The 19581-nt window shown below is 37.8% G+C and overlaps 1 protein-coding gene across 1 annotated transcript; it reads left to right on the plus strand.

Annotated features, from left to right (window-relative positions):
* Positions 1-427: 427 nt before the first annotated feature.
* On the plus strand, positions 428-15846 carry LOC139699820 (maltase 2-like). The gene is made up of 8 exons (XM_071598249.1): positions 428-1354; positions 1550-1732; positions 5703-5875; positions 7585-7809; positions 8792-9341; positions 9796-10289; positions 12675-12931; positions 15171-15846. The coding sequence occupies exons 1-8, from the start codon at positions 1156-1158 to the stop codon at positions 15409-15411; spliced, it is 2322 nt and encodes a 773-aa protein (XP_071454350.1). The 5' UTR covers positions 428-1155; the 3' UTR covers positions 15412-15846.
* Positions 15847-19581: the final 3735 nt, after the last annotated feature.

A 19581-nucleotide genomic window follows, 5' to 3' on the forward strand; every position in this document is an offset into this window, starting at 1 on the left:
GAAAAGATGGAGATGATTCACACTAAACAATGTGTGGTTTTCTTTGAATAAACATCATTCATTACATATTTAGTACTCCTTTCGATCCGGAACATATAATTGTATTTCATACAGCCTTATGTGGAAATATGTCTCGCTTAATGAGGTTTTCGTGATAAGAGGAAGCTTCTGGTATGCATTAGGGTCGTTATGCGAGTTTCCACTGAACTTATTAAAAACTGGGATAAAATATTTGAAACTGTGTTACTGTTTTAGATACTTTTAGCTTAAGCCCTTTATCCAAAAAAAATTAATATTTTATTTCAAATGTCGATTCTAACCGTTAAAAGATATGTATCTCCTTTTTTCTGTTATTCGAGCAATGTTTTAAATCACCCGCTCAGTACTGCGATTTCGTTGTTCATCTCCCGTATCCTTCTATAGCAGACCTCACGGGAGTCCCTAAAAATAATTATTTTTTCATCGCTCTATGTTGCTGGTGCATGCAAGGAGTTAACCTCTGCCTTCTCGGCTAAATAAGGTCAATGACAACGATTGGAAGCAATAAAAATCTCACTTCGTTCAAGCCTCTTGGAAATATTGCCAGTAATCAACGAGGAAGCTCGCAGTGCCTCTGTTTCGTATTGTGAATGAGTTCGTTGTTCAGTTTGGTAACTTCATTCTTCAGGAGCGCTAATTTCGTACCAAAAATTCCCGTTCACGTATCTACTACCTGCTGAAAATTGTAATTGATTTTATATTGCTATTATTGCTCCTTTCTATTTTTATTATTATTTATAAATTACCAGTCGCATTGTATTTTTACTCCGGTACGTTCCATTAAGAGATTTTAATGTTTGAAACTGGTGTTTTATTTAGAAAATTAACCATTGGATGAAGTGAGTTTTAAAACCTGTTATTAAAGTGGGAATCTTTAGATAAGAGCAAATCTTTAACGTACCTGACTGCCACAAAGCACAAAGACGTTAACGTGTTCGTCTACAGGATACGGTTCTCTACTTAACGTGTGCTAATATTTTATGCATCAACTCAAACGTTCAAAGAGATGTCACTCCAAAGTTGGAAACCATCATAACCCAAGCATTTGAATTGCAATCTTGCCGACATTTTCATCGTGGGAAGACAATTTTAAGGATATCTTCGTAGTTCATCAAAATGAGTATCACGGACCCATCAATATTGCCCCTAACCTCTGTTCCTGAGGTCTGTTTTTCTCCTGGTGTCGATGAAATAAGCGTAGGAGGACTGCAAAGCATTGCAAAATCCCCGTCATCTAGTGAATTCATGCCTGATGAAGAAGAAGCAGCCTCCACATGCCCTCTGCTTACTCCTTCGCCTCCTGTTGGTGCAACAGGTCAGCAATCACAACTTGGGACTGTTTTACTTCGTTGTCCCTAGTCTGGCTTAACTTTTATTTCCTCAGTTTAGCACGAAAACTTCAAATCTTGTATTTACAATTACGATACAATCATATTTCAAGGAAATGTCTGCCCCTGGAACCGTTGGTTACTTGAACAACCTCTATTTTCATTGATTTTCCTTCTTCCAGGTGAAGGTCTATTTCCCGGTATGGTGTATGATGACCCAATAAAAACAGGAGATCTTGATCTGGAAATGACCCTGGTTTCCACTGCTCTGAATGGTACTCCAGGATCTGGGTATATAGGGCCCGCTGCCACTGTTGAAAGTGACATCGGTCCAGTTAACGAAAGCTGCCTCCAGGGTGTGGATGGTAAGAGCATTGTATTGTGACAATCCTTGAAAAAATAATTTAATGAACACCTAGTTAGTTTTAATTAATACTACATAATGTACATAGTTGTAGTTAGTGAAGTTTTTCCAGGTGATGTATTCATAAAGGCCTTGTTTGTCATGATTACAGATCAGTTTACTAAGTCCTGAGGGTTGCTCTTTCTGAGCCCAGGCAGGTAAAACTGTAAACACTAACTTAGGCGCTTTGGAACACATTTCACTGTACTTGGGACTGTTTTAGAAGACTTTCTCATTAACCATTGAGATTTTGTTCTGAGTTTTGGACAACCCGTAGTTTTTAAGCTGAATTTTGGTTGGATGTTGAGTGGCCCACTTTCACTCACCAAGTGTCTTACCAAGCCTCTGCTGGTGATGTGGGCATCATTTTCACTGCTAAACAAATTAAATTTCTTAACTCTTGGGCCCAGTAACCCCCACTCTTTCTTAATCCTTAGTTTATTATCAATCATTCTTTTTCATTAATTAGTTATCAATAATTTGAGTTACATTTCCACCGCTTATTTTTTTTCATTATTATTTCTTCAGTTTGGTTCTGTAGAGCTGAGGTCGTTTACTTACGCATGGACAAAGAATTTGGGATATGCTCTGCATTGGAGTTTTTTGTATCACTTTATATCACTAAGAAAATAAAAATCCTTTTTTCCACTGCCACTCAGGTAAAGCAATAGTGATTCATGTACTAAATGAATAACACTCCCATTCTCAATAGCCACAAGAGAAAACGCTGTCACAGTATAGTGAGACCTGTACATAGCCCACACACATTGCATTCAATCATATACATTTCCCCCTGATTTTTCTGTCAACATAATATTTTCATAAATGACATTCACTGATTTTCTTAGTTGCTCTTTCAATTTTCTCGGTTTTCTAATTGCTTATTGGTAAATAGCTTGAATATATAATAATACACTCTTGATTTGCACAAGGGGTCATTTTTATTGCCAACACATGGTATGACATGCATGCATGCAAGCCCGTCACAGTTTGCCATACACCTAATATGGGATGAAGAACACAATGAATTTTTCCACCATTCTTTGAATTTTGGTACTACTGGTTTCAACGCTTAAGTGTCATCATTGGGTAGTCCTAAGTGTTGAAACTAGCAGTACCAAAATAAAGAACAGCTGAAATGATTACATTTTGTTCTTCACTCCATTAATATGAACTTCCAATAAGTTAAGCCAGAAAACATCGAATACACACACCTAACATGTTTTGCCAATTTAAGTATGGCAAGGTGGGCCCCTACATTTTAATACATGAACTATCCAGAAGGGTTAAATCAGGAAATAATCTGAAGCAGAGCATGTATTATTATTTAAATCTGCGCTCTGAGATATTTGACTATTTGTGGTGTATTATTATTATTATGCATTCTTCTGGGGCAATCCGGATATAATATCACAATAGCTCAATGTTCATTACACATTGCAAATGTTAGAAATCACCAGCTACATAGAAATATGTAAAAATTCGTAGCAGGTCACTCCATTTAGTTTTTAAATATTCTTTCACAGAATATAACATCTCATTTGGTAGGTATTCTCCAAGTTTCACTTAAAAACTCACTTTCAATTTATTTCAATTACTGAGGTACATTATTAAATAATTGTATGCTTATTTCCTTGGGTCCACCTTCCGTGTAATGGCATGCATGCCACTGTTAGGGTGAAGAATGTCATATTTATTTCAACATTGGTAGTTATTAGCAGGGATGGGGAATAATATGGTTTCCCTGTGACAATCCTTACTTTACTTTTTTATGGATTAAGCATATTCTGTGATAAGTAAGAATGTCCTCAGAAAGGAGTACTCTAAATCACATGAATAGAATTCACCCTAATAAATATCCAGTAGCACTGTTTTGATAGTTATGTGTCAAAGTACTCATAGTAGTAGAAGAGAGTATATGGAGCTCAGTTTGTTACTAAGAGATATAATAAGTATGTTCTTCCCAAGAGATATTTGACCTTTATCTGAAACCTAAGAATTTTATTGCGGAGGCTTATGGATTTACCATTTGCAATAAGTAATATACTTAAATCAACCTTTTGGTGGGAAAAGTGTATCACTTTAGTTTTTTTTGTAAATTGATGTTAGTGAGATTATCGCTGCACCATCAGTTCATGTGATCAGACACCATTCTTGACTGTATCACTAGGTTATCTGATGAATTTGAAGGTATGTTGGGATGTTTGTATTATCTGCCTATATGATTAGTTTCACTCCAGGGATACTTGTCAAGGGTAATTGTAAGTTACGTACACATATTATTGTATATTACGAGGGTCATCCGGAAAGTAGTACCCGTTCGTGCCGCATGAAGTGCTGACGACGCGAGTAGCCGCTGGACGAGGTCAGATAGCTTCAGTGGCTTGTCTGCCTTCTCTGAGCCAAGTTGCGTGACGCTAGCATTGCCTGTGTTGTTTCTGTGATTGTTTACAATGTTTAAAAAAATTGAGAACGCCGCCAGTTGTGAAGTGAGGGCAGTGATTAAATTCCTCAATGCAAGAAACGTTCGCCCATGTGATATTCATCGCCAATTAAAGGAGGTGTATGGAGACAATGTAATGGACGAGTCGTCTGTTCGGCGGTGGTGTCGCAACTTCAACATGGGGAGGGGGAACACACACGACGATGAGCGTTCGGGGAGACCGTCTGTCATTACAGACCAACTGGTGAGCTCAGTTGACGAATTCGTGAGGAACGATCGGCGCGTCACAATTGATGACATCTGTGAGCATTTTCCCAATGTTTCTCGAACAATTGTTCATGAAATTGTTAAACACCATCTGCATTATGCAAAAATTTGTGCAAGATGGGTCCCTCGCGTATCTCAATGAGCTGGCGGCGAAGGACTATGCAGCAGGAATACAGAAACTTGTCACACGTTATGACAAATGCCTTAATTTGCTTGGAGATTATGTTGAGAAGTAGTTTAAAGTATCCTCTTTCAAATAAAATTTTTTATGTTTGTTAATATTTACTTTTGTGTCTTTATTTCACGAACGGGTACTACTTTCTGGATGACCCTCGTATATACAGATTGAATGGGGAGTTTTCTAAAATTAAAGAATAATAAATATGTATATCTTAATATTTACATGTTTAAATATAGCTTTTAGAGTATATGTTTTGGTATGTGGTTTACTTACATACATTCGACACTGTGGTGTCCAGTGTGAAATTGAGAATTTGCATGAATGGATTACTCGAGATAAGCCCGAGAGAAATGGGCTCAGGGTGTGCACAATCTGCCTACAATTAAATTCTTCCAATCGATGCTAAATTTGTTTACTCTAAAATAGTGAGTGTACAAAATTATTTACTCAAGAAGACTCTTCCTTATGTATGAAAGATTATACCATTTTCATCTGTGTTTTTTCATTCAGGTATTGAAACCTAATGCTCATTACTCTTTCATAACCTGATTCAGTTGTTCCATCTATGTGATGGTGGTGATTTGGAATGATCCGAAAAGGTTTCCATTATTTCTATCCAGTACGTTGTGACCAAAACATTCTTTTTATTTCAGGCAATGTTTTCTTTTTGGAAAATACATCCTCAAGATCGTCCTGCGAGTATCTTCATAGTATGAAATAGTTTTTCGTCAATCTTTTGAATTTTGAAAAAATATGCTATTCCATCTAAATAGCATCGTTAAATTCAACTCTTGGACATTTCCTCCTGTTCATAAATTTCAAGCCTTATGGTTGCTGAATAATACTGATGAGATATGGCAAACTTAAATTTAGGTTCAGATGTATTCGTTGAAATGTACCATTTACCTCTGTCACAAAACTATCTGGCAAAGCAAGAATTGTAATTATAGAGTCATCCGTTAACCCCTAAGAGTTGAATGTAATAGCTGCAGTTCAATGCCATTCTTTCAGTTTCAGGTTATGCATTTTGTAATTTTACAGATGACCAGCAAGTGTACATCAATAGTACTGAGAGTGTGAAAAGTGTACATTCATCTTCATCAAGCAGTTCGGCCCAAGAGCCTAATGCTTGTGTTCAACTCCTCAATTCACACCACCAACATCACTACCAACATCTCAGTAAAACAAATGATATCGCAACATTTAACTGCCAGGTATAGATGGATGGGCACGTGACTTCTTGAGCTTCTTGGCATGATAGATGTGGAATGTTTTTAGGTCAAATTTTAGTTAATTTAAAAAATGTGAATGTCAGTGTCTATGTGATTTTATGCCTGTAGTGATTGTTAGTGGCAAAAGAATACTATTTTTTTCTTCTCTAAATAATTTTTTCAGGGTATTCTGATGCATATTGTTTGTTTTTATGGCTCAACATTTTGTCCTTCCTGCTGAGAGCATCATCAGAAGCTGTCTGACCTAACAGCACCTGCTTGAAGCATTAGAGTCATCAAAAATGCTTAAAAAAAACAGCAGGATACCCCAAAAAAATGATAGTGAGAAAATAATAGCTGTAAAAACTCCCAATCGAATTAATTTATCTTGCTTGAATTAACATAGTTGACTATCAGCTAATGCTATTTTATCACCTGTGCAAGTTTAAATGTTACACTTAATAGATGAAGTTATGTTAGCGCATTGTTGTTTTTTTAAATAAAATTAATTTTTTATTAAAAGTTGTGCTTCCAACATGAACAACCCTCCTGTATTACAAATTAAGTTTGGTTTTGTTCCCATTCCTAAATGCATTGCTGCCAATAAAAGTAGTGTTGCTTTGCAAGCCTGAAGTTTGACCTATGTATTCACAATAACCTCTGTGTATATATGTAATGGAAACTAATATAATAGACAATGTATGTGAAATTGTTTATTTAGAGTAGCAGATTCACTAAAAGCCAATGCCATATGTATTTCAAAAAAGGTTATAAACCATATTTTATAATAGGCACTAACGGTGCTATCATCCAGCTCATTATTTTCAAGAGATTACTCATTTCTCTTGCTAATTTCTTGTAATTAATAATTATGGAATAAATGAGGTCTGTTTGGAAAGGATCTAGCCATGCAATATTTTCAGAAAAATAGGCCACTTAGAACAATGAGGAGATTTTAATCCCCTTCAATATTCTCTCCTTTGGACCTCACCCACTTATCCCAGCATCTCTTCCACTTTTCAAAACAATCGGCAAAGTCCTTCTTCAGAATGGTCATCAGCTGCCTCGTGGCATTCTCCTTTGTCTCATCAACCGACTGTTGGGAAGACTGGGCTTTTGTTTCAGGGTCATAGCGATAGATGCCTCATCTTCAGTAATGACCTTTTTTAGAAAACCATCGTTTGCTGCTTTTAGCAAATCCCCTGCAACTGCAGCATGATTTTCTTGATGTTAATGAGATAAAAGAGAATGCGACAAGGGAGCTGATTACCATTCCAATAAAAGGACTTCATGCAGATTGTTTTGAAAAGTGGAAGAAATGCTGGGATAAGTGTGTGAGGTTCCAAGGGTAGTACTTTGAAGGGGACTAAGACCTCCTCATTGTTTCAAGTAGGCTATTTTTCTCGCAATATTGCATGGCTGGATACCTTTTGGACAGTCCTCGTGTATAAAATTGATTTATACTCTGATTAAGTGTAACATTCCATGACACACAGTTAATTTGGTAAGCCGCTGAATTGTAAGTTTAGGATCTTCAACATGTTCTTTTCCCCATCACTGAAGTGCTTGCAAAATGTAGTGTGCTTTATGTAATGAAATACTTAGTGTAGAAAACATGTTGTATGTAACACACTAAAGGGATATGGGCATTTATCATTCAAAATTTTTCTGATTCTTCATCTTTTGTCTTTATTTCAATTGGTCACCTCCAGGAGAATGGAGTGAAGAAACCATTGGGGATACCACTTACTTTGCCGAGGTCAAGCGATGACATGTTCTTCATTAACTGGAACTGGCAGTTTATACGGAAGACATGCTTCTGGGGGGCCATGTCCATGTTGGTCGGGGTGTTCTGTGTTATAGTGGCCATGACAGTCACCATGCCAAGGGACTGCAAACCACAGAATGAATGGTGGCAGGGGACAGTAATCTATGAGGTGAGCATTATTCCAGCTTGTGTCATTGAATCCTGCTCTTATTTGACCCAACTTAGTTTTATTTTTCATAAATTTTGTTTACCTTTACTTTTGTGTCCATTAAATTACCAAAAAGACTGTGTTTATCTGTGTGCGTTGGTTGTTTTTGACCTATTTTGGGAAGCTAATGTCTAATGAATTCCTTTCCATATGTCTAAAGATATGAGCATCTCATTTTTTTAAACATACTAAATGGTTCAGTTAAACACTTTATAAGGGATTATTTTCCCTGTGCTTAACATTTAAAATGCAGGAATTGGCTTAGGCATTGGAGACTTCAATTACTGATGGATGATATCATTTCTCAAAATGTCTGATACAGAAACAATTAAAGAGGTTTAGCCGCTGAGTAATAATGTGGAAAATGGTAGAGAACAAGTAGCGAGGTGATTTCAAAAGTTTTCGAACCAATGCCATTGTTTAAGTAAATGATATTGTGAAAGTTGGCTGGGTAGTACTGACTTATTTTTTTAAAAAAGGATCCCAGGTGCCATTAAATATACTACTTTGTTAAAAACTTTTGTGAACAGAAATTATACCTGGCATGAGGAAATAATTGTTTGGATAAGATAGTTGGAATATTTAAGAAAAAATGTTGATGCCAATATTTCAGCAATATTTGCCAGGGCAGTAATAGAGTTGCAAAAAGTCACCACTATCACCATTTTAAATGTAGCATAAGTCACAGGCAACTGTTATGATTTTACAGTAGTAATTTTTTTATTTGGTTATAGGTATTACATGAAAAGGGAATATTGGTAAAAGTTTTCCCATTGTAATCTTTTGGTGGAAAATGTTTGTTTTTTTTCTCTGGATTCACCATAAGTGAAGACATTCTTTTAAAGATTTAATTCTACGGATAGCATGAGAAATTATTCTCATTCATGATCTACTTCATTCCTTTTTATCATTAAACATATCTGACATCCCCATGTCATTGCAGGTTTTCCCGGCATCTTTTCGTGACAGTGGCCACGGGGGTGTGGGTGCAGGTTGGGGTATCAGCCGTGAAAGTAAAGATGGTGTTGGTGACCTCGCAGGGCTAACATCTCGTGTCAATTACATCCAATCAATTGGTGTGCAGGTGCTGTACCTGAATGCTGTCTTGCGGACAAGTGGTCACTATCCAGAGGATCACATGCAGGTCGCAAGTCTGACAGAAATCGAGCCAGCACTAGGAGGGAGCTCGGACTTTGCGTACCTATCTCGATCCCTCCACAGGGCAAATATCTCCCTCCTCCTCGACCTTCCAATCTATCCACTCATCCCTCAGCTCTCTGAGAAGGGTGGCAACTTCTCCTCCTTGCATGCAATGTCCAGTGACCATAAGGGCATTCTCAGCTGGCCAATAACAGGGCAGCAAGTCGTCACTGATGCACTCCTCCATTGGATGAACTTAGGAGTGGATGGATTTTATCTCAAGGGCCTGGAAGGGTTGGCAGATGACCCACTGCTCTTGCCAAGTCTGATTAAGTGGAGGAGTGTGATCAACAGTGAGTAACTCACATTTTTTTGGTCATTTTCCTAACAATCAGATGTCTTCTTTCCTCCCTTTTAAAGTGGAAATTTTAGATTGCTCAGGTTAACTTGTTTGATTGCCTGTTTACTCTGGGTAATTGTATAAGTGATGGATATCATGGAATGTGCCATGTAAGTGTGAATTGAGCTTTTGAATCTGCACATTTTCATGCACGAATGCATAAAAAATCATTTATCAAAAGTAATTATTTGTCAATCATTAATATTTTGCCTTTTGAGTGTTTCACTATTTCACCTCTACATTCTTAAAATTCAGTGATTTATATTGGTAAGCAGCCTGGCATAGTCACTCAAATGAACCAACCAACCCATGACTGTTCCTTTATTATACAGGAAAGAAAGACAAAATTTGAGCTGGAGATTCTAATTTTAATTAAATCAAGTCTTGTGGAATGTCTTTTGTCACAGCTTTCAAGCCATCCAGCGTGGATAGTGCTTTGGATGAGCACCTGGTCACGCCAGACAAATACCGAATACTTGTCTGTAGTGAAGAGGCGGCTGTGTCCACTATTGGGCAGATTGAGAGGTCAGGGATGCACCTAGAGGATGTGTTTGACCTGGTGCACGTGACCCTCAACATGACAGACCCAGAAGGCCTTGTTTCCAAGGTGCAGAGGGTTCTGGGGGCAGGAGGCGCCTTCCTCTCAGCCCCGCCCAAGACACTCCTGCACACAGGCGCCAGCGATGACCCTATTGTGAAGGAGAGCCATCAGCCATGGGTCATGTGGAGCATGGGAGGAAGCACGAGCGTCCCCGGGGGTCAGAGGGTGGCCTCCCAGCTGCCCTCTTCACACAATGGCAGCCTGGGGGCACTCATCCTGCAGATGATGCTCCCAGGCTCGCCCTGCATCCTCTATGGAGATGAGATTGGAATGGAGGACCTGCATGAGTCAGATGAAGAGGTAATTGATAATGGGCCCAGATAAATTCGTGTGCACACACATGCATGAAACAAATGTAAAAAACAATGTACACTTAATTCTGAATAATGTTAAAACCAAAAATTATTCAGAATTTGTTGTAACTCCACATTAAAATAAGCTGTAATGCGACCTAGGTTCACTGCAGTGCAGCATCTTCAGGCAAAGAAGTTATATTCACATAATAAAGTAGTTAATACATTATAGTATTTAGTCCATTGTGGTGAAAATGTTCCATAATGAGGAGAAATCCACATGCAGTGTTCTACTTGATGATGTTTAATTGCTACAAGTTTTATATAATTTCAGGTAGAAGTTTTATTTTAAAAATGAGGTAAACATAACTGATTGTAATGAAAATCATGATTCATCAATCATTAAGTGAAAAACTGAATATTATGCTGTATTTCCCAGCCCATAAGATGCACTTTTTTACTCCAAAGTGTGCTCTACCATCAGCTTTCGTCTTGTGAGTTGGGTGTATAACAAGTATAATAACTTTGACCTGAAAGCACGAGCTGATTTTCCAGGAATATACTTGATATTAAGTATTTTTTACCCACATTAGGCTTAAAAAATTATTGCCGTTATTACAAATTTCAATAATACGAGGGTAGGCTGAAAAGCAATGTACACATGCTTGTAGAGTGCAAATCAATTATCTTCAGAAATGCGCCAGGTGGCACATGGAAGTAACATTCCCCTTCAATGCACATGCACACGTTTGAGGTCATTGCATTCATCCAGTGTATTTTGAGAAGCAGAAGTATGGAGGCGTGTTTTAGTGCTATGTGTATGTGAGTTAAACAACGTGGTGTTATCTAATTTTTAACTGCTGAAAAAGTGACTCCTACTGAGATTCATTGTCATTTAAAGGCTGTTAATGGTGATGATGCTGTTGATAGGTCTTCTGTAAATGGATGGGTAGTAAAATTTCATGGTTGCGAGCCTGGGAAAGCCATAATTCTTGAAGAAACATGCAGCAGACGTCCAATCACTGCCACAGACGATAAACATCTCAAACTCTTCGAAGATATGATTCAAAATGACTGATAAATCACTCAAAAGTGTATCACAAACCATATTGAAATATCCAAGGAAGAAGTTTGTTGTGATAAAGGTAACCTGGCGCCAATAATCTTGCAACATGGCAACGTTCGTCTGCACACCGCGCGCACAACTGGAGAGACTCTGCGAAACCCGAAATTCGAACTGATTCCACACCCTCCTTATTCCCCCGATCTTGCACCTTGCAATTTTTATTTTTTTCCTCAACTCAAGAGACGCCTCAAGGGTAATCATTACACCTCAGGTGATTAGGTGAAGGCAGCTCACAAGTCCTGGTTTCAAGAAAAGTCGGAAGAGTTTTTCACTGGCAGAATGAAAAAAAACGTGTTACACATTGGGAGAAATGAATTAGCCTTAATGGTGACTATGTTGAAAAATAAATATATGATTTTGAAACTTAAGAATGGTACTTTAATGTACTTTTTGCCCGATCTTGCTATTTGTTTAAGTTAGCGCTCTACAAGAATGTGTGCATTACTTTTTAGCCTACCCTCGAATCACTGTTTTGTGTCAGCAATAATCAACAGAATTTTAATATTTTGTTGAAAGTACTTCCTGAAAAAATTTCATATAAAATATAAACAAAACAATGTAGTGCATGTAGTAACATCCTCACATACAATGCTGTTGTGAAACTTGTATGCATTGGGCTTACAGGAATGTCACCTCTCTGCTATTTCATACGTACATTGCATTTTTCAAGGTAAACTTGGAGTCTGCGGGCTTTCAGCATTAAGCAGTATAAGTATGTCACAAAGGCATAGAAAATGTTTGCCTTTAGTATGAATTTTGATAATATCAAAATAATAACAAACTAAACATCACATAAAAAGTTAAAAGAGTAATAACCTCATGGGATCTCAAGAGTTAAGATTGTCATACAGTATTGTTTTTCAACTTGCTTCAGGGCATGGTAAGAAGGCAGCTGAAAGGCATTTTGGCCCATTGATGATGAATCTCTGAGATTCTCTGATGAATTAATGTTGATATGCACTTAGCTGCAAATTTTAAAATGTAAAAAATCAGTTTTCTTCATATTAAGTGTTAACATTAAAATAATTTAATCTTTTCAGTCTGATCCAAGTACGAGTATATTTCATAAATTCTAACCTGAATAATCAGGGTGCATTTTATGGGACAGGAAATATGGCACTTTAATTTCATAATTGACTGTTTCAAACGACATGTGGGTGAGATTCAAGCATTCATTGCTTGTGACTAAATGAAGTGGGGCATGCATGCAATTAATGTGGTGCTTCCTTGGTCCAATCCAACTGTCACCTTAATTTCCGCTGACAGCGAAAGGAGCTCCCATGGAATGTTCGACACTTGGGACCAATGCCGTGGCCCCACTTGGCCCGGAGCCATGAGTCCAAGGTGCCTGCTGGTTTCACCAGCCCAGGAGTGTTGCCGTGGCTCCCAATCGCTCCCGCATCGGCACTCAACCTCGGCCCCTTGCTTCTCTCCACTATGTCACACCTTCGTGCCACGGCACCTTCCATCTACATGAGTGGCGTGTGGAAGAATGGCCGCTACCTACCTGGTTTCACGATAAGGTGAGAAATTCCAGATAATTCTCAGAGTATTTCAAGTCATATGGATCGCTTATAATGTATTGTGTCATTATGTATAATGTATTACCTTGTTATTAGATTGTACATGCACAAGGATATGGATGCTCATAATCTGGTTCCATTTCTCCAATTTGAAATTTGGGAGAATGCTAATCCAAGTCTCCAAGCATAAAATATATAAATAAGCATGTGCAAATGTTCCAATTGAAAGTGGTGCTGTGGTGGATGCCGTTAATGACTGTTTTGTGGTAGCTACAGGTAAGATAGCAATGAAAGCTTAGATGACATAAGTGAAGAACTGTTAATAGGGCATCTGTAATACTTTTTTCAATCAGGGAAATCATTAGTAACAAGACGAATAATAATCCTAAGTCATTAATAATACAGAAATTGCCTTGTCGATAACTCCCCCAACTCATTTTTGTTGATTTCCTTCGACTATGCATTTTGCCAACTAGTTTGTGAACCAAGACATGGAGAAGTGTAATGTTATATAGCCAGTGAGTACCAGTATGAACAGGAGATGCCGTCACTTTACTGTTATGGATGTAACTTTGGCTCTTATCAGAGTTTTCAAGCTCTTTTATTCAAGTCTTCATTATTTATTTTGTGGCTAATGGACCTGTCATTTTTCTATCAATTGAAGCCATTTGCCATTCATTGATTTCAAAATTGAATGGGTTATCATATGGATGACTAAATGGATAAACACTTATAAAATTTGAAGGATATTTATAGAGGTTGGTCTTTTTTCTGGTAAATATTGGCTGGCTCAAGTCCAATTTTGTACTCTGCATTATCAGCTCCAACATTTCAAGTAATCCTTGGCAAATCCCACACAGGAATAGCTTGATCTCATCCTTAGGAAACTGTAAAACTGACACAACATAGTAAACTGCAAACATGGTAAATCTTCTATGCTGTAAAATTTTAAACTCTTCCAACAGCGAGGTTGCAGATTGCTGTTGTGCTATCAGCTGTTAGATATACATGGTCTGTGTAATAAATGCACGAACTGGTGCAATCTAGTGGCCACAACGCAGGCTATAGCCCTGCCCACTAGTGGTACTAGTTGCATGAGAGCCTATTAGCCATCTGTGCTTGGCAGATCGTCAAGCTGTGCATATGGTGCCAGTTATGTTAGTTTCTGTTGTCCTTGTTTTTACTGTTCATCGAAAATGGAAATTGACAAAATCACGGAGCAACGAATGAGCATCAAGTTTTTTGGTGAAGTTTGGTAAAAGTCAAATTATTGATAGCTGTTTATGGTGATAATGCTCTGAAGGAAACATCCGTTTTCAAGTGGATTTTTCATTTTAAACATGGCCGACAAGATGCCATGGATGATGCAAGGCCGGGATGACCATCAACCACCCATATTGACGACAACATTGATTGTGTGCAGTCCCTTGTCCTTACGGATCATCGAAAAACTGCCCGAATGATAGCTGATGAACTGAATTTAGGAAAATCAACGGTGCACACTATTTTAACCGAACATGATGGATGGATCCTTCACCATGACAATGCACCTGAACATTCAGCATTGATTGTTCGCCAGTTTCTGGCAAAAAATTCAATCACCATCCTTGATCATCCTGCTTATTTGCCAGATCTCGCCCCCTGCGACTTTTTCCTTTTCCCAAAATGCAAAAATGTGATGAAGGGACTTCAGTTGGAAGATGTGGACACAATAAAGCAAGAAACGACGAGAAAACTAATAAGTCAAACTGCAGAGGACTTCCTAGGGTGCTTCAAATAGCGGAAAAGAAGATGGAATAAGTGCGTAGCAATGATTGGAGAGTGCTTAGAAGGGAACAAAATCGATGTAGACTAAATTTTGCAAGATAAAGTTTTTATGACCTCAGTTCACATATTTATTAGACAGAGTAGTACACATAAGAAAACGACAAAAAAACGAAAAATCAAAAGTGACTATTGTCATCATTGATCATTACTCCTACTCTGGGCACAATGCAGCTTTCCACTCAGCCAGTCTTTAATCAGCCAATTTCTTTGTGATATAAGAAAAATAATCTTCAAGAAAGACCAATAAATCTTCCCTCTTTGGATCTCATGTGCTAAATAGTTTTACATATTATAATATAGTATATATATATATACTATTTTATTATTATGCTTTTCCTTCTGTCATCACATGAGGGGTATCTGGTTGGAATTCTTGGCTTATTAACAAAGTATTTCTTCACATTTTCTCCAGACACCAAGATGACGCAATAATTGCAGTGGAGAGGTCATACCCACGTCTTGCCACATATGCTGTACTTGCCAATCTGGGCCATGAGAAGGAGAGGCGTGACCTGTCAGGCACATTTTACACTGGGGAAGTGGTAGCTGGGGCTATTGTGTTCGGAAAAGCCTATCCCACAGGCCAGCGAGTCAGCTTTGAATCCTTAATGATGAACCCTGGTGAAGCCCTGGTGGTGAAATTAGACAAATGATGCCAAAGGGTGTGCCTACTTACCTGTAAGAAATGTATTCCTGGACATGAAAACTTAGGCTGTATTTATCCCATTCGGAACCTATTCATGCCAGAATGGTGGCACTATTTGTTTGTATGTTTAGCCTTAATTTCACTAGGCTCCTTTAACTAAGTCAAATTTTGTCCAATATTTAATGAAGGATGTTTCGTGTATAATTCGGCTTTTGTTGGTGATTAATATGCTAGCAAAAGGCATTAGTTGTACTTTTTGTAATTCTATTTTTAAAAATGGATAGAACATTATCCAATAATAATATATTTTTTGTCAACTTATGGGTTTTTGTACTGAGAGATGGAGCTTCCAAAATGTTGATTATTTCTTCATTAACAAATTTTTTTTCTCCAAGATTAAATTAAATGAAGCATCTAAATCTAGTCTAAGTCAAATAAATATGAAAATTATGCAGGAATTAAATGAATATTATTTTCCTTTATTCACTAATGAATTTTTAAAGTATAGCATCAAAAAGTGTCTGGAATATCATAAATCACTGTAAAAAATTTAAAAAAAACTTCATTAAGTTCTTGCAGGTAAGTATTTATTTATATGCTAATGACATGATAATCGTACATTAAGGAAAACTGAGTCACCCAAATTTTAATCATGTTTGAGATGTTTTTTAAAAAGGCTGTGATAGTTTTGGGCTTCTGAGATAACATTAAAAAATTCTTGACAGACAGTGATTTTGTTTATGGATAAATTACCCTATTTCTCTTTCCTTCAGATTGCCTGAGGAGAAAGAACCAAGTTTGGGGTTGGAGAAAGATGCAGGGTCTCTACAATAAGTATCAAGCCTGGTTCCAAAAATCAAAATTTATTGCAGTTATCATTACAATTACTTAATAATCTTCAAAATACATTCCTCCTGCATCGATACATGCTTATTTATAGTGATAATGGTGTGCACTAGCTCCTAATCACTTACAATGCAATCTGCAATCATGCGCACACTTGACCGACAGTCTGAATTCAGCACTTCACCCACACGTCCAAAAAAAATTGTTACAAATACTGTTTATACTAGCCTTGTACAGTTAATACTCCTGCAGTTTCCGTGCAATAATTATCAGGACTGGTTCCAAAAATCAAAATTTATTATAGTTATCATTACAATTACTTAATAATCTTCAAAATACATTCCTTCTGCATCGATACATGCTTAGTTCGGTGCGTCTGCCACTCGTCAAAAGCCCGCTGGAAGTCGGTTTCCGGAATACTATTGAGAGCCTTTGTCGTTGCTGCTTGAACCGCCTCAATGGAGTCAAACTGATATCCTTTGAGCTCATTTTTAGCTATCCTTTAAGGTAATAACTTTGTCGAGAAAATCTTCATCTTCCTGGAAGCAGTCCAAAATTACCTGGGAAATTTCCACCCAATTTAAAAATATTCTATATATACATATATATAATATGTATATACATATAACAAGTAAATATCTTGTTTCTCCCAACAACCAAATACCACTTAACAATCATACTCTGCAAGGCCCTCTTCATTTCCGTACACCTCCTTCCTTCCTTCTGTCCCAACCTTTCTCTACCCCTTCCTCATTATCCTAATATTCTCCCCTCAATCACAGTCATCAACATTCCACTGCCAATCAATACGCTCTGTATCCATTTTTCCTATCTCCTTATGATTTTTCCTAGCAATCCCCTCTCCCCCTCCCACCCTGCCCAGCACCTCTTCATTTGGTTTCCTTTTGGTCCACTTCACCTTCTCCGAACCCACAATTGAAAAGCCTCCAATCTACTTCTATCATCCTGCTTCAATGACCATGTTTCCACACCATATATAAACATGCTCCATATCAAAGTTTTATCAAGCCTTTTCTGAAATCCTTCCTCAATTTCCCAGTCATTAATTCCCTCCTTGTGAAAGCTCCTTTGACTAATGCAATTATTCTTCTAATGTCCCTACTACTTAGACCATTTCGGTCCAAAACACTTTCAAATAAGTAAAATGTTCCACCTGCTCTAGTTCTTGCCCTCCTAGTGTAGTATTTAACTTAGCCTTTCTCTTTCTGGAAAACTGAATAACCTTTGTGTTATTTATATTAATTCTCGTCTCATATACTACCTTGATCAAAAAGTTCCCGGAATAACCACCGTGTGGCGCTCCCATCGTTCCGATTTGAGTTCTGTTTTTTTTGTTAAATTGGTACATCTGTTGTTGATATTCCCTTTAAATCTTAGTGTCATAACTTGACATTTGCAAAAGTTACGTAGCCAAGAGTACATCTATCTCTGTGTGTGTTGGCGATTTTTTACAATTTCAGAAATGGATTTAAATTTGCAACAACGAACTTGTATTAAATTTTGCGTAAAAAACGGATTTAGTGGCGCACGGACGTTGGAAATGTTGGAAAAGTGTTTCGGCAACGATTCTCTAAAAAAAACGGTCGTTTACCAGTGGCACGAGGGGTTCAGAAGTGGTCGTGAGTCAATCGAAGATGATGAACGCAGTGGCAGACCATCGACATCGAAAGTCGGTGAAAAAATTGATAAAGTAAAAGAAATGTTGGTCAATAACCGCAAATTAACCATCAGAGAAATAGCGGAGGACTTGAACATTGCCTATGGATCCGCCCAAGACATTGTGGTTAATGATTTGGGTTTCCGTCGTGTAGCAGCAAAGTTGGTGCCAAAAGACCTCAATTTCATGCAAAAAAGAGACCGTGTTGACGTCGCAAAAGACATGATTTGCGAGGCTGAATCCGATCCCACATTCATCAAAAGGATCATTACTGGAGACGAGACGTGGGTTTATGAGTACGACACGCAATCCAGACATCAGGCAAGTGAATGGCGTTCACCAAATGAGCCGAGACCAAAAAAACCACGTCGTTTTCAGTCAAAAAAGAAGGCAATGCTGACGGTTTTCATGGATTACAACGGTGTAGTGCATCATGAATTTTTGCCAGAAGGCCAGACAGTAAACAAAGATTATTATTTGGGCGTTATGAGACGTTTGCGTGAAGCAATTCGCCGAAAGAGACCAGAAATGTGGGCAGAAAACTCGTGGATTTTGCACCATGATAACGCACCGTCGCACAGTGCTATCATTATTCGTAATTTTTTGACGAAAAATGCAACAAATACCATCCAACAGCCACCGAATTCACCTGATTTGGCTCCCTGTGACTTCTTTCTGTTCAATCGAGTTAAAAAACCATTACGGGGAACGCGTTTTAGCAGCCGAGAGGAAGTAATGGAAAAATCGCAGGAAGCACTGATGGACATACCGAAAACCGAATATAAAAAAAGTTTCGAGGATTGGATCAAGCGCTGGCATAAGTGTGTTGCAGTCGATGGGGATTACTTTGAAGGGGACAATATAGATTTAGATGAATAAACTTGTATTTTTAATTTTCTGAATAAATTCCGGGAAATTTTTGATCAAGGTAGTATGTCTCAATGAGTTTCCAATTCTCTCAGCAATGCTTGCAACCCCTTGGCTGACTGACAAACTAGAGCTTGGGCATCAGTAAACCTAACTGATTTCACGAATTTTGCACCAACTTCCATTCCTATCTCCAGTTCTTCTCATGTCTCTTTAATCATTTCCTTCATGTATAAAAGTTGTTGTCTATGGCATAACTTTATGGAATTTGCATAACATATTGAAATGAAATAACTTACTTTGTAATTCCACACACTTTATTTTGAAAAATACGATCCAGGTTTCGACATGAGCGTCATCATCAGTTGATGATGACGTTCAACGTTGAAACCTGGGTCATGTTTTTTTAAATAAAGTGTGTGTAATTGCAAGGTAAATTATTTCATTTCATTTTTCCATGTATAAGTTGAACAGCACAGGTGGTAATGAACAACAATGCCTTACTCCTCCTAACACTGCCCATCCTGACTCTCCATCTCCCACTCACACATGAGCAGTCTGAGACATGTACAGGTTGCAGATTACCCTCCTATCCCTCCAATCTATTCCTATTTTCTGCAGAATATTCATTAGTTTTTCCCAATTCACTGTATCAAATGCTTTTCAAAATCTACGAAACAGGGTTGTTGTATATTATAAAGAATTGAAGAAAGCAATTTTTTGCATTGGTGCTTGGTGAGGGTTTTATGGATGGTCGGTATGAAAGTCTACCAGACAAACAAGTTA

Source organism: Hetaerina americana, unplaced genomic scaffold, assembly GCF_022747635.1.
Source record: "Hetaerina americana unplaced genomic scaffold, ioHetAmer1.1.p SCAF_10, whole genome shotgun sequence".
In the NCBI taxonomy this organism is placed as follows: domain Eukaryota; kingdom Metazoa; phylum Arthropoda; class Insecta; order Odonata; family Calopterygidae; genus Hetaerina; species Hetaerina americana.

What these genes read in the sequence shown, in the direction of transcription:
- LOC139699820 (XM_071598249.1), top strand. Translation starts at nt 1,156, where the DNA reads ATGAGTATCACGGACCCATCAATATTGCCCCTAACCTCTGTTCCTGAG. An exon ending in GCCTCCTGTTGGTGCAACAG is followed by an intron (nt 1,355 to 1,549) that starts GTCAGCAATCAC and finishes TCCTTCTTCCAG; the next exon opens with GTGAAGGTCTATTTCCCGGT. An exon ending in AGGGGACAGTAATCTATGAG is followed by an intron (nt 7,810 to 8,791) that starts GTGAGCATTATT and finishes ATGTCATTGCAG; the next exon opens with GTTTTCCCGGCATCTTTTCG.